The sequence below is a fragment of the Nerophis lumbriciformis genome, linkage group LG20 (genome assembly GCF_033978685.3).
Source record: "Nerophis lumbriciformis linkage group LG20, RoL_Nlum_v2.1, whole genome shotgun sequence".
NCBI classification, from domain to species: domain Eukaryota; kingdom Metazoa; phylum Chordata; class Actinopteri; order Syngnathiformes; family Syngnathidae; genus Nerophis; species Nerophis lumbriciformis.
In genome coordinates, this window is record NC_084567.2 from 32,224,511 (window position 1) to 32,240,000 (window position 15,490).

General features: G+C 38.0%; 1 protein-coding gene across 1 annotated transcript in view; it reads right to left on the minus strand.

Annotated features, from left to right (window-relative positions):
• Positions 1–15,490, minus strand: part of LOC133619652 (uncharacterized) — a 195,519-nt gene that overhangs the window by 67,443 nt on the left and 112,586 nt on the right. The window contains exons 3-5 of the mRNA XM_061980822.2: positions 15,168–15,285; positions 12,709–12,899; positions 10,203–10,278 (exon numbers count right to left, since the gene is read on the minus strand). Coding sequence (XP_061836806.2) covers positions 10,203–10,278; positions 12,709–12,899; positions 15,168–15,285 — 385 coding nt within the window. The remainder of the gene's footprint in view (positions 1–10,202; positions 10,279–12,708; positions 12,900–15,167; positions 15,286–15,490) is intronic.

Consider the following 15,490-nt stretch of genomic DNA (forward strand, 5'->3'; position numbering starts at 1 on the left):
CCGTCCCTGTTTGTGTTGTTACACCCTCCGACAACACACCGACGAGGCATGATGTCTCCAAGGTACGGAAAACAGTCGAAAAAACGGAAAATAACAGAGCTGATTTGATTCGGTGTTTGTAATGTGTTTGAGAAAATGGCGGATTGCTTTCCGATGTGACGTCACAACGTGACGTCATCGCTCAGAGAGCGAATAATAGAAAGGCGTTTAATTCACCAAAATTCACCGATTTAGAGTTCGGAAATCGGTTAAAAAAATATATGGTCTTTTTTCTGCAACATCAAGGTATATATTTATGCTTACATAGGTCTGGTGATAATGTTCCCCTTTAAAGAAATTAAAACATTCTTCATAAATGTTATATATTTTTAAAAATTACACTAATTTACATCAAGGTTTCAATCTTCTGTTTAGATAACTTAAATATATCAATTGGATTGGTTTTAACATATTTAAGGCTATGTTCACATGAAAAAATGCATAACATTTCCTCCACTATTGTTTTGAATAATATATCTATCCACACATATGTAGTTTAAAAAACAACTCTGTCCAAATAAAAACTGTCATTTCGGCCAATCAGAATCCAGAGAAGACTAAAAGTACCGTATTTTTCGGACTATAAGTCACAGTTTTTTTCATAGTTTGGGGGTGCGACTTATACTCAGGAGCGACTTATGTGTGAAATTATGAACACATTACCGTAAAATATCAAATATTATTATTTATCTCATTCACGTAAGAGACTAGACGTATAAGATTTCATGGGATTTAGCGATTAGGAGTGGCAGATTGTTTGGTAAATGTATAGCATGTTCTATATGTTATAGTTATTTGAATGACTCTTACCATAATATGTTACGTTAACATACCAGGCACGTTCTCAGTTGGTTATTTATGCCTCATATAACGTACACTTATTCAGCCTGTTGTTCACTATTCTTTATTTATTTTAAATTGCCTTTCAAATGTCTATTCTTGGTGTTGGCTTTTATCAAATAAATTTCCCCCAAAAAATGCAACTTATATATGTTTTTTTCCTTCTTTATTATGCATTTCCGGCCGGTGAGACTTATACTCCGGAGCGACTTATACTCCGAAAAATACGGTAGTTACATCAGGCCTGGGCAATTATTTTGCCTCGGGGTGCCAAATTTAGAGGGAAAAAAAAGTGTCTGGGGGCCGGTATATCTATTTTTAGGAACACTAATACAAAAACTAAATGCTAAAAATGTTATGACGGACCGCCTTAAAAAAACGGAATGGAATTTAATTTTTTTTCACTGAAAGAGACACCCAGAATGTACATGAAAATAAAGAATGAGTTATTTACAATATTAACTATGAACGATAAAACACTGAATATTGACAACACCCCCTCTCGATCGACACATTTTACAATCAGGCCAAACCCAACAAAAATGCAACAAACACAGCAAAATATGAACGCAAAGGGTAAAAAAAAAACCACCTACGCACATTTCATATATCCACCAACTCACTACTTGATTTGCTGAAAAGCTGGAAAGATGCACTATGACCTACATGGAGAAATACTTATTTGCTCTACTGCTGATGTTGTCATTTTACCCCCTCACAATGATACGAAGAGTCCAGAATGTTTGGTAGGTTTAATTAACAGACTACAAAATCGACAATATCTACCAAAAATCTAGAAGAAATGGTGAATAATTCATTTCTATTTGAATAAGTGAAAATAAGTATTTGACTTCCAAGCAAAACATGGCTTGGTACTTTAGAGAGAAACTCAGGAGAGACATTTTTTTTCGAGTTGGTCAGGAAAGAGATGACTCTGCTTACTTAATAGATACTCTCCAAATCCTGAAATTCAACCCTTTGGGGAATAAGGGACCTATTATGCAAAACCAAACTTTTCTTACCTATCGATACCTTTTTTTGTGTATTTAGTATCTACATAAGTCCCACAAATTTGAAATAAAACCATTAAGGCAGGCCTGGGCAATTATTTTGACTCGGAGTGCCAAATTTAGAGAAAAAAATTTGTCTGGGGGCCGGTATATCTATTTTTATGAACACTAATACAAAACCTCACAATAATGTCTGATTGAATACTAAAAACGTTATGACAGACCGCATTAGAAAATGGAATGGAATTTAATTTTTTTTTACTGAATGAGACACCCAGAATACATGAAAATAAAGTGGGATTTACAATATTAACTATGAACGATAACACACTGAATATTGACAACATATGAACGTCACACCCCCTCTCCATCCACATATTTTACAATCAAGCGAAACGCAACAAAGACAGCGAAATATGAATGCAAAGGGTAAAAAAACCCCACCTTCAATCTGATATATCTGATGTATCACTAAGCTTTAGAACTTTGATGTAAAAATCTCTTTCCTCGTCTGTCCCTGACACCCGCATTTCAAGCTGGCCGCTTTGGAAACACTCTGTGGAAACGCTCCCCACCCACACTGCTTGGTACCTCGTCTGAGCTGCTGTGACTTAGGCTATGTCTACGCTAAGCCGGATAACCCATTAAACAAATAATTATTTAGCCTAAGCCCCGTTTCAGCCACACTAAACCACCGTTTAAGGTCCCCCTCCTTGGACAATTTTTTACACGGGTAAGTGCGGCGTGTATTTCTAGAATCTCCGGCTCTTAGCTTTGTATGGACTCATTGATTGTTTACAAACTGAGTTCGGAGAGGAAGTGACGCCAGAAAGACCACACCCCACACCGGAAGTGACGTCAGAAAGAATGCGCCACAGCCAGCTTCATAATTAAGCGGTTTCGTAACTCGGAGCTAACCACTGGAAATATGGAGGCGAGTCATCCAGACATGCCCGCGTTGCTCCTTCCGTCTGTACAGACGCTTGTGGAAATCGCACATGAATATCTTAAGAGAAAGCGATTGCAGCTATTTGGGATACAACACTTCTCAGACGGCAAGAGAACTTTCGGATGTCCAGGTCAGCTGTGATTCTACTTACCGAAAACTTCTTCGATTTGTCGAAGGAGAGTCAACGAGAATGCGGGCTACCGTGGATGTGATAAAAAAAGGTGCTTTGACTGTGCTTTGAATTACCTGGCCGTCGAGGGGAAACTACGGAAAACAGCGAATGCTTTTGGACTGGCAAAGCAGACTGTATCAGTTATTGTCCGCCATGTATGTCGCAGACTCAAAATCTAGGTGTTAGAATAATTGTTTGTAAGTTATCACAAAAAACTTTGTGTTGAAACGAGTTCCAGGCAAAAAGACAGGGGCTGTCTTTGAGGCCTACCAATAGTAAGACTCGTAAAACTCCACTGTGTAAGGGGGAGAGCCACATGAAGGGTTTTCTGTTTTCTCTCATGTATGGTAATCAAAAGAAAGATGTTGTTCTGGCCCAAGGACTTCAAAGCGGAGAGATGACAGGATCTGCCCAATTTCCAGACGAACTCTTTTTGAACTATTTTACGAACTCTTTTTGAACTGACCTTTACTGTGAATTGTTTACGACCTTTGCTGTGAACTTTTTGCGACCTTTGTCCTTTGGAAACAGCCGTGGCCATGTGGTCGGGGAGGGTCAAAAATAAAAGAAGGAGGCATGCAAGCATGCTGGAGATTGTAGAAGGGTACAATGTCCGGGCGACTCACCTCAATATATTGAGTCCAAATTGAATTCCGTCTCTAGCGCCTCATCTGTGGTCACCGAATCTGCCCCCCCCCTCTCGCATGCGTATTCGGTGGGACGGTGGGGGGTCTTAAACGGTGGCATTGTTGTGTGTGGACACGGATAAGGTTAGGTGGGATTTACCCTGGATAACCTTAGTGTAAACGGGGCCTTAGAGTACCATAGTAACTAGTATATCATGCAAAAGTGCAGATTCCAACCATTGAAATACTTTTTATAGTTCAAGACTTACGGTCATTAGAAAACATCACTGCGCATCATAATGGCAGCTACAGTTTCCATCTTAAAGATCGAAAAAAAAATTATTCGGAAATGTCCGGTGGGCCACATTGAAAAGCCTTAATTTGCCCAGGTCTGAGTTACATGTTAAAACAAACTACACATGTTATCCACCCTCTTTTATCTCATTTAGACATATTTTTTCTGGTGCGTGTCTGCAGTAGTCAGTGTGTTGGCAGCCGGCGTGTCTGCTGTATGTGTTTAAGCTTCTCCTCTTAAACGCTAATGACACTTTGACAGCTTTCCCGTTATAATAAGACTCCAAAACCAGGTTGCTTTCCCCATCGCTACCTGTCACGACTGTGTCAGTCTATTAGCTGTTGGTTTTTTTTCCAGGGGAAGGATGCTAAAAGTTTGTGTGTGTTTGTGGGAGACAGACACAGCCAGATGAGCTGACAGATGTTTGCTGTATATCTACTCCACTGTCTGAGGAAGACTGACAACAGCTGGACTGATGCCAGAAACACACACACACACACACAAACATGCATACACAAACATGCATACGCACACACACACATAAACACACCTAACTCCAATCCTAACAAACAGGTACGCAGTAAAATATTTTTATTTTGACATTGCTGTAATTAGGCTGGGTTTTATGGGAATACATAGGGCTATATATATATATATATATATATATATATATATATATATATATATATATATATTAGGCAGAGTAGCTACAATTGTATTCAAGTAAGATTACTGTTACTTTAGAGCAGGCCTGGGCAATTATTTTGACTCAAGAGGCCAAATTTAGAGAAAATAATGTGGTGTCTGGGGGCCGGTATATCGGATTTTTAGGAACACTAATACAAAACCTCACAATAAAGTCTGATTGAATGCTAAAAACGTTATGACAGACCGCTTTAAAAAACAAAATGGAATTAACCTTTTTTTTTACTAAATGAGACACCCATGAAAATAAAGAACGTGGGTTTTACAATATTAACTATGAACGATAAAACCCTGAATATTGACAACATATGAACGTCACACCCCCTCTCGATCCCTTGTGAGGTATTCAGGTCTGTGGGACCCGTTTTCATTTTTTATTAAAGGGGAACATTATCACCAGACCTATGTAAGCGTCAATATATACCTTGATGTTGCAGAAAAAAGACCATATATTTTTTTAACCGATTTCCGAACTCTAAATGAGTGAATTTTGGCGAATTAAACGCCTTTCTATTATTCGCTCTCAGAGCGATGACGTCACAACGTGATGTCACATCGGGAAGCAATCCGCCATTTTCTCAAACACCGAGTCAAATCAGCTCTGTTATTTTCCGTTTTTTCGACTGTTTTCCGTACCTTGGAGCCATCATGCCTCGCCGGTGTGTTGTCAGAGGGTGTAACAACACAAACAGGGACGGATTCAAGTTGCACCAGTGGCCCAAAGATGCGAAAGTGGCAAGAAATTGGACATTTGTTCCGCACACTTTACCGACGAAAACTATGCTACGACAGAGATGGCAAGAATGTGTGGATATCCTGCGACACTCAAAGCAGATGCATTTCCAACGATAAAGTCAAAGAAATCTGCCGCCAGACCCCCATTGAATCTGCCGGAGTGTGTGAGCAATTCAGGGACAAAGGACCTCGGTAGCACGGCAAGCAATGGCAGTAGTTTGTTCCTGCAGACGAGCGAGCTAAACCCCCTGGATGTCTTGGCTCACACCGTCCCTTATGCCACCGAAGATGATCAAGAGAAGAATATCGACCCTAGCTTCCCTGGCCTGCTGACATCAACTCCAAAACTGGACAGATCAGCTTTCAGGAAAAGAGAGCGGATGAGGGTATGTCTACAGAATATATTAATTGATGAAAACTGGGCTGTCTGCACTCTCGAAGTGCATGTTGTTGCCAAATGTATTTCATATGCTGTAAACCTAGTTCATAGTTGTTAGTTTCCTTTAATGCCAAACAAACACATACCAATCGTTGGTTAGAAGGCAATCGCCGAATTCGTCCTCGCTTTCTCCCGTGTCGTTTTCGTCGGTTTCGCTTGCATACGGTTCAAACCAATATGGCTCAATAGCTTCAGTTTCTTCTTCAATTTCGTTTTCGCTACCTGCCTCCACACTACAACCATCCGTTTCAATACATGCGTAATCTGTTGAATCGCTTAAGCCGCTGAAATCCGAGTCTGAATCCGAGCTAATGTCGCTATAGCTTGCTGTTCTATGCGCCATGTTTGTTTGAGTTGGCATCACTATGTGACGTCACAGGAAAATGGACGGGTGTAAATAACGATGGTTAAAATCAGGCACTTTGAAGCTTTTTTTAGGGATATTGCGTGATGGGTAAAATTTTGAAAAAAACTTCGAAAAATAAAATAAGCCACTGGGAACTGATTTTTAATGGTTTTAACCCTTCTGAAATTGTGATAATGTTCCCCTTTAAAAGAAAAATGATACAATTACTGTAATTTTCGGAGTATAAGTCACACCTGCCAAAAGTGCATAATAAAGAAAGAAAAAAACATATATACGTCGCACTGGAAGCCCGCCAAAAAAACTGCGACTTATAGTCCGAAAAATACGGTAATTATTTTTTCAAACTGAGACTCAGTGACTTTGGCCATTTTCTGTGAAGAACATATATCAGAATACATATTTAATGACCACACACCATACACCCCCCCTACACATTTATATTACATATAAGATGTCCGGGTCCACTGGACCCGGGGCTAATAGCAGTGTGGAAATTGATGTTTTGTGTACCACACACACACACACACACACACACACACACACACACACACACACACACTCAGCCATACCCCCCCCCCACACACACACACACACAGCAGGTCTAGACAGGAGGAGGACAGAGTGTAGGTACACAGAGGCAACATCAGAGGGTCAAATGTGCGAGAAAATGAGAGCAGACAGTGTTGACAGACAACCTTGCAAAGCAAAGAAGAATCCCTGTGGGATGCAGAAACTGGCAGAGAAATTTTCCAAACGCTGGCTGAGTAACAACAATATGAACGTTGCACAAGGGTTAATTTGCTCAGGTCTGCTTTAGAGTAATACGACTCAAAAGTTAAAAGTAGACATCCAAATAATTACTCGAGTAAGTAAGCATTCGGTGAAAAAAAAACTCAATTATTGAGAAACTTGTGAGTAACTTCTGATTTATTTAGTAGCTATTGTTTGATTGTTCTTAGTCTATAACTTTCGGGATTTCCCCCTGAAGAGCAGGGAAACCTGCGAAACAGGCTTGTAGGGACGAAATAGCCTCTGTGTTTTTTCCTGACCTAACATATACATACATATATATATATATATATATATATATATATATATATATATATATATATATATATGTATATATACATATATATATATATATGTGTATGTGTATATATATATATATATATATATATATATGTGTGTATATATATATACATATATATATATATGTGTATGTGTATATATATATACATATATATGTGTATATATATATATATATATATATATATATATATATGTACATTGATATACATATATACACATGCACATATATACACGTATATACTTATATATACCTATACACAAATAGACATACATATACATATATACATACACACACACACATATATATAATAAAGTACCCATGATTGTCACACACACACACACACACACACACACACACACACACACACACACACACACACACACACACACACACACACACACACACACACACACACACACACACACACTCGGTGTGGCGAAATTATTCTCTGCATTTGACCCATCACCCGTGATCACCCCCTGGGAAGTGAAGGGAGCAGTGAGCAGCAGCGTTGGCCGCGCCCGGGAATCATTTTTGGTGATTTAACCCCCAATTCCAGCCCTTGATGCTGAGTGCCAAGCAGGGAGGTAATGGGTCCCATTTTTATAGTCTTTGGTATGACTCGGCCGGGGTTTGACTCACAACCTACCGATCTCAGAGCGGACACGCTAACCACTATAAACATATAAATACACCTCTATACAAATATACCAGTCCTTCTCAAATAGTGGGGTATATATATATATATATATATATATATACATACATATATACAGTATATATACATACTTACTATGCATTATCATCACATATTACCTCATTTGTAAATGATTACTGACTTAGGGTGAATTTGATGCAAATTTGAAGTGACACAAATGCTGAATATGTAATGCATAAATATATAAATATATATACAGACTTTCTGACTGTTTACAAAGTGTGCCTCACATTCCGTCACCTGAATCTAAATTCCTCATCTTACCAGGACTGTATGGATCAATCGATCCCTCCGACATTATGGGCACGATGTGAGAGTGTGGAAAACCTTCAAATCGGGGTGGACTGCACCCTCAATACTTTAAAAAAACCAATCACGTTAGGTGAATGAAATCATAAAAGTCACATGTACAACATACAAGTCGCATGTTAAAGGGTATGTGAACTTTTTGGGGGGATTTTGCCTATCGTTCACAATTATTATGAGAGACATCAGAATGAATGTTTTTTTTCTTTTTGCATTCTAAATAATAAATAAATGCGATCAAAAGTTTGCTTACAATGGAGCCTATAGGAGCCGCTGTACAAATATATAAAGCCCTTAAAAGAAACATCCAAACAACTCCATTGAGGTTGTACATACACGATGCAAGTGGTGTTTTTTCGTGTCGTTCTCGCCTTTTCTGGGTGCTAAACGGCTGTCAAAGCGTAACCAACTTGTCGGAATACGTCCTCAGACTTCTTCTGTCCAGGTGAGATGCATGATTTATGGACTACATATAATCTTCCAGGGAGCAAGGAAGCGAGGAAACGCCTCTCCAGTTGATAATGTTTGTAAATAGTTTGTCTGTGTTAGCACTTATAATAATAATATCACTAATACTTGGTTAATACAGTATTCAAATCACAAAATGTAAATGGAGTATTGCTGGTGCTTTTTGAATGGTTACTTATTGGATTTTGTGGGCAAAAATAGAGGACCTCCAATTGGCTGTGCTTTAAGTGGACTTTTATTAGAGTTAGAATTCATTTTAAAAATCCATCCGTCGTCACACTGCAAAAACTGAAATCTAAGTAAGATTAAATATCTCAAATAAGGGTGATATTTGCTTATTTTCTGTCTGATAAGATAATTCTTCTCACTAAGCAAATTTTATGTTAGTCTTTTACTTGTTTTAAGGGTTTTGGTCCTAAATTATCTCAGTAAGATATTACAGCTTGTTGCTGAGATTTGATGACCTATATTGAGTAAAACATGCTTGAAACTAGAATATAAACTGTTGCAAAGCTGTGTCATCAACACTAACAAGTATAAAACTACTTTTTTAAAGTAATAATTTCTTATTTCAAGCATGAAAAAAAAATCATGATTTTGACATAATTGTCTCATAATTAAAACCGATGACAGCCAAATGGACTTTGTTGTTTTAATTTCAATGAAACAATAGAAAATATGTACTCATATAGTAGTACAGTTGGCACAGTACAGCAAACTGACAGTTAATATTTAAACATTTAACATGTGACATTTCAAACAATTTTGAACAGAAATAGTTCATGCACATTCAGATAAATTCCTCAAAATAACAATTAAAAATATTTTGGCCGGGGGCCGGGCTGTATATATGCGCGATGATGTCATGTTATCGATGGAAAAATGCATTTTTAGACCATATGATTTGTCTGAGCGGCTCGTAGACTCCGAGAGTAACAAGATGTTGCCTTTTGGCCTTTCCATTAAGAACAATAAATGAGTTTTTAGTATAAGTTTGCTGGTTTCAAGAAATGTAATGCCGAGCGCATATCATTATGTCAAGATAATGGCACTAGCATTTACTTAATTTAAGAATATTTTTCAACATATTTAGCAAAAAGGTCTCTTTTTTTTCTACCAAGAAAAGTTCACTTATTAGTGAGAATATACTTATTTTAAGGTATTTTGGGGTTTTGGAAAGTCTTTGGAAAAGTCTTGACAAGCCAAATGTTCTTGTTCTATTGGCAGATAATTTAGCTTAGTTCAAATAAAATACCCCTCATTTTTGTATTGTTTTTTCTTGTTTTTGAACACTGACTTTTTGCAGTGCATGTCTTTCATAATGATTGTGAACGATAGGCAACAATCCAAGAAAAAAGTGAAGTTTCCCTTTAATGCAGCTGAGTCAATGTAAGAGATGACAATAGATGGTAGATTTTTTTCAATTTTGTTTTTCCACTATACCATGTCACTTTGTTGCACTGTCTCATTCTTTTCCTGCATGCTGGGGACACTCGGGTTGTCGTCTTCTTCTTTGGACCTGAGGGAAAAAGTGAGCCTTCATTTAATATACTTTTCCTTTGTCAAGGAATACCGATGTATCGCTAACAAAGACCCTGTTTGAGGAACATAACATTAATAAGGAAATTGCATGTTTGCAGTTGTGTAGAAGGTCAGTGCATCATACTAATTAATAGCTGTTGCTATTATTTTGTAGCGAAATGAGATACCGTATTTTTCGGAGTATAAGTCGCTCCGGAGTATAAGTCGCACCGGACGAAAATGCATAATAAAGAAGGGAAAAACATATATAAGTCGCACTGGAGTATAAGTCACATTTTTGGGGGGAAATTTATTTGATAAAAGCCAACACCAAGAATAGACATTTGAAAGGCAATTTAAAATAAATAAAGAATAGTGAACAACAGGCTGAATAAGTGTACGTTATATGAGGCATAAATAACCAACTGAGAACGTGCCTGGTATGTTAACGTAACATATTATGGTAAGAGTCATTCAAATAACTATAACATATAGAACATGCTATACGTTTACCAAACAATCTGTCACTCCTAATCGCTAAATCCCATGAAATCTTATACGTCTAGTCTCTTACGTGAATGAGCTACATAATATTATTTGATATTTTACGGTAATGTGTTAATAATTTCACACATAAGTCGCTCCTGAGTATAAGTCGCACCCCCGGCCAAACCATGAAAAAAACTGAGACTTATAGTCCGAAAAATACGGTAACCGTACACATTTTTCAGTGTGATCCATGATAATAGTCCTAATCAAGTTTGCTGACGGAAAGGATCACTACAACATTACTGGTTACTGTATTTTTCAGACCATAGGGCGCACCGGTTTATCAGGCGCACTGCCATTGAGAGGGTCTATTTTCATACAAAAGGCAAACAGGATTATAAGGCACATTAAACGAGTAAAAAATATGATTTTTTGTCGAGTCGGAGAAAGAGGGACGCTTCAAGCTGATGACTCCAAAAAAACCTGAAAATGGCAGAGGAATTAGATTTTTACTTTAGTAATGAATATGACGTGGAGGAAACCCACAATAATGCGTCTAGACGAATGTATGCCTTTGGAAAAAACAATACCCAAAACTAGAGATGTCCGATAATGGCTTTTTTGCCGATATCCGATATTCCGATATCCAACTCTTAATTACCGATTCCGATATCAACCGATACCGATATACACAGTCGTGGAATTAACACATTATTATGCCTAATTTTGTTGTGATGCCCCGCTGGATGCATTAAACAATGTAACAAGGTTTTCCAAAATAAATCAACTCAAGTTATGGAAAAAAAATGCCAACATGGCACTGCTATATTTATTATTGAAGTCACAAAGTGCATTATTTTTTTTAACATGCCTCAAAACAGCAGCTTGGAAATTGGGACATGCTCTCCCTGAGAGAGCATGAGGAGGTTGAGGTGGGCGGGGTTGGGGGGGAGGGGTTGAGTTGGGGGCGGGGGGGGGGGGGGGGGGGGGGGTAGCGGGGGGTGTATATTGTAGCGTTCCGGAAGAGTTAGTGCTGCAAGGGGTTCTGGGCATTTGTTCTGTTGTGTTTATGTTGTGTTACGGTGCGGATGTTCTCCCGAAATGTGTTTGTCATTCTTGTTTGGTGTGGGTTCACAGTGTGGCGCATATTTATAACAGTGTTACAGTTGTTTATACGGCCACCCTCAGTGTGACCTGTATGGCTGTTGACCAATTATGCATTGCATTGTGTGTGTGTAAAAGCCGTAGATATCATGTGACTGGGCCGGCACGCAAATGCAGTGCCTTTAAGGCACGCCCCCCAATATTGTTGTCTGGGTGGAAATCGGGAGAATGGTTGCCCCGGGAGATTTTCGGGAGGGGCACTGAAATTCGGGAGTCTCCCGGGGAAAATCGGGAGGGTTGAGAGACGCAACTGCTCTGTACTTCTCCCTACGTCCGTGTACCACTCCGTACAGCGGCGTTTTAAAAAGTCATAAATTGTACTTTTTGAAACCGATACCGATAATTTCCGATATTACATTTTGAAGCATTTATCGGCTGATAATATCGGCAGTCCGATATTATCGGACATCTCTACTATTCAGCGTAATATAAGTTGTCTGTCTCTCTGCAGCTCCTCTAAATTTGGGCTCTTGGCTGGAGTTACAGGTATTTAAAACATAATTTTACATTTTTAAAGACTCCGTTTCCACAAATTGCAATTTTGGTTGGAGAGGTCTGTTTCTGCCATTATTTCATGTTGCGTGTTTTTTGTTGTTGTTACAATTGTTTCCTGTTTTGGTTCTTAATGCTGCCCCTGGACTACGTTGCAACAGATACGTTTGTGTTTCAATGATGCACATTCTCTAATTACATCAAAACAATCAACATAGTTAATGAAATAACACATTATATTTGACAGCTGTAAATACAATACTACAGCATATTTATTACGTACTTGTGCAAGTGGTTGCGTATGGTTGCTGTAAAACTTGTTAGCCTCGTACTTTCTTCCTGATATCTGTGCAGGTCTTGCCTCAGAAGGTTACGGAGCGCGCTCAGTGCCTCCTTTTGAAACACGAGCCTCTCGAACTGGACCAAACTCTCAGCAACGGAGGCCTGAAGCTCCTGACAAGCATACAACTGCTCCTAGGAGGAATATCATGCAAAGTATAGAATGCAAGTTTGTCTATTTGATTGATTTCAGTCTGAGACTTACTGAGAAAAAGATGTAACGGCAGCCCATAATCACAGTTCTGTATGTGCCTTAGTTTTAAGGTCGCAGTTTGGTTTGGTTGGTTGGTACCATTGGCGTTGTTAGGCCTATTTTAGGGGGGCTCAAGCCCCCCTAAAATATTCTTAAGCCCCCCTAAATAATTTGGTGTTTTTTTGATTTTTTTTACAAATAAATGCCGACATATTCATTATAAAGTGGCCCAAATATGAGTTTAAATAAATAATCATATAACCTGTTATTATTCACTCAGTTTCCCCTCACTTCGTAGCGTAAGGTAGAGAGCCCCTTTCGTGCGTCGGTATCCAATCCATTCCACTTGTTCATATAGAAAATGCCCACATCACTCAAATTCCAGCCCGCATTTTCTCTGCGACCTTGCTTGCGGTCCTGCAGGTGTACGAAGCACATTATCTTCCTTTACAATGAGTGAAGCTGCACAAAACCTTGTGTGTGCAATTGTAAATCATTTATTTTTTAAGTTTTGTGTTTCTTGTAGAATCTATATAAAGTAATATACATAAGCCTATTGTTAAAATAATGAAAAAAATATCATTAAATATATTTGTTTTATTGTATTGTTACATTAATAGCTGTTTTATTATTATAGGATGGCTTGTTAAACATTGAATAGGATTTTCAGAGGGAGGAAAAACCAAGACATTTAATATAAAATGTAAAATGAATAAATACATAAAAAGAAAAAAATATATATGGTTAAAAGCCATCGTCCTGGGGAGCATTTCATTTCGTCCCGTGCATTTTTTAAAAATAATAATAATAATAATGAATAATTTCTAAGTCTTTGTTAGCCGTTTGTGAAGTTTTTTTAACATGCCTCAAAACAGCAGCTTGGAAATTGGGACATGCTCTCCCTGAGAGAGCATGAGGAGGTTGAGGTGGGCGGGGTTGGGGTGGGTGGGGATAGCGGGGGGTGTATATTGTAGCGTCCCGGAAGAGTTAGTGCTGCAAGGGGTTCTGGGCATTTGTTCTGTTGTGTTTATGTTGTGTTACGGTGCGGATGTTCTCCCGAAATGTGTTTGTCATTCTTCAGTGTGGCGCATATTTATAACAGTGTTACAGTTGTTTATACGGCCACCCTCAGTGTGTAGACAAAACTATACTATCCAACATTTGCTGACAGTAAAAAAATAACTGAAGTGAACTTGAATTGTTCGCACTTTAAAACGTTATTTTTTTTTTTAATTGGATTTATTTAGGTTATTTTTCAGGGTCTTCTAATTTATTTTTAATTTATTCTATTAAATTGTAGAATAAATATAGTGGTTATTTTGCACTTTAAATATAACATTTTGTTTTTATTGGATTTGTTGAGGTAATACTCTTATGTTGAAGGTTAAAATTTATGTAACCAATTGGTTAATAATAAATGGGTCAGTTTTTCCTATACCTACTCTTGCTGACTATTGTTTTCTGTTTTAACACTACAACATCAGTAACAGCAACATCACTTTATCAAGCCTTTTCTAACATTCCACACAACAAAATAAGGAATAAATATATGTATGATTCGTGCCTATATCGTATCGTATTGATATCGGTATCGGCCAATACTCAAGGCTACAATATCGGTATCGTATCGGAAGTGAAAAAGTTGTATCGGGACATCCCTAAAAAAAAAGCTTAAAGGTTAAATGTAATTTATAAAAAGTTGCAATGTTGACTAATAAAACAAAGCTGGGTTTTTTTTTCTTTCAAACTGTCATTGCTCAAAACATAATATTGAATCAAAATCAATGTTATTATGAATTATTAACCTATCCAAGGTTCTGATTACTTCACATCAAATATTCCACTAAGAAAAATATTTTTGGTGGAAGATTTTGCAAATTTGGTAAATAAATAACCAAAAAATGTATATTTTGTTGTTTTCTTATTGTATCGAAAATGAACCGAACCGTGACCTCTAAACCGAGGTACCTACCAAACTGAAATTTGTGTGTAGCGTTACACCCCTACTATTCTTAGAATAACCCACGGGACAATAACAGACAGACTTTTTCTGTCTCCACTTTTCATCGTTTTTGCCTGCTTAGATCTCAACTGCACCAACCCAAAGGCTCCATATCGAAAAATTAGAATAGATGTTCCGAGCTACTCAGTGAAGAAGTGGTCCTGCTCTCTTTATTACATTGTATTTCCCCCCCTTCTGTGTTACTTACAGTGGACGTCTGAAGGGCGGGGTTACTTGTGAATTCTTGCTGGATTCGTTTCTTCTTCTCTTGCAGCACAAACAATTTGGAGGTCAGTTGGAGCAGGCGGCCTTCAAAGTGCAAGTTCCTGACAACACACAGACAGGAATGTTATATGTTTATAAATGTGATAGTCTGCTTTCCCTCAATACATAACCAGAGCAGTTTTTTTTTGTTTTCCTCCTGCCAGTTCAGAGTGACAAAACACTTACACAATCTGACACGTTTTCTTGATAAAAACATTCTCATATGGCCTTGACATTTCAACCTTGAACCATTTGCTATCACGTCTT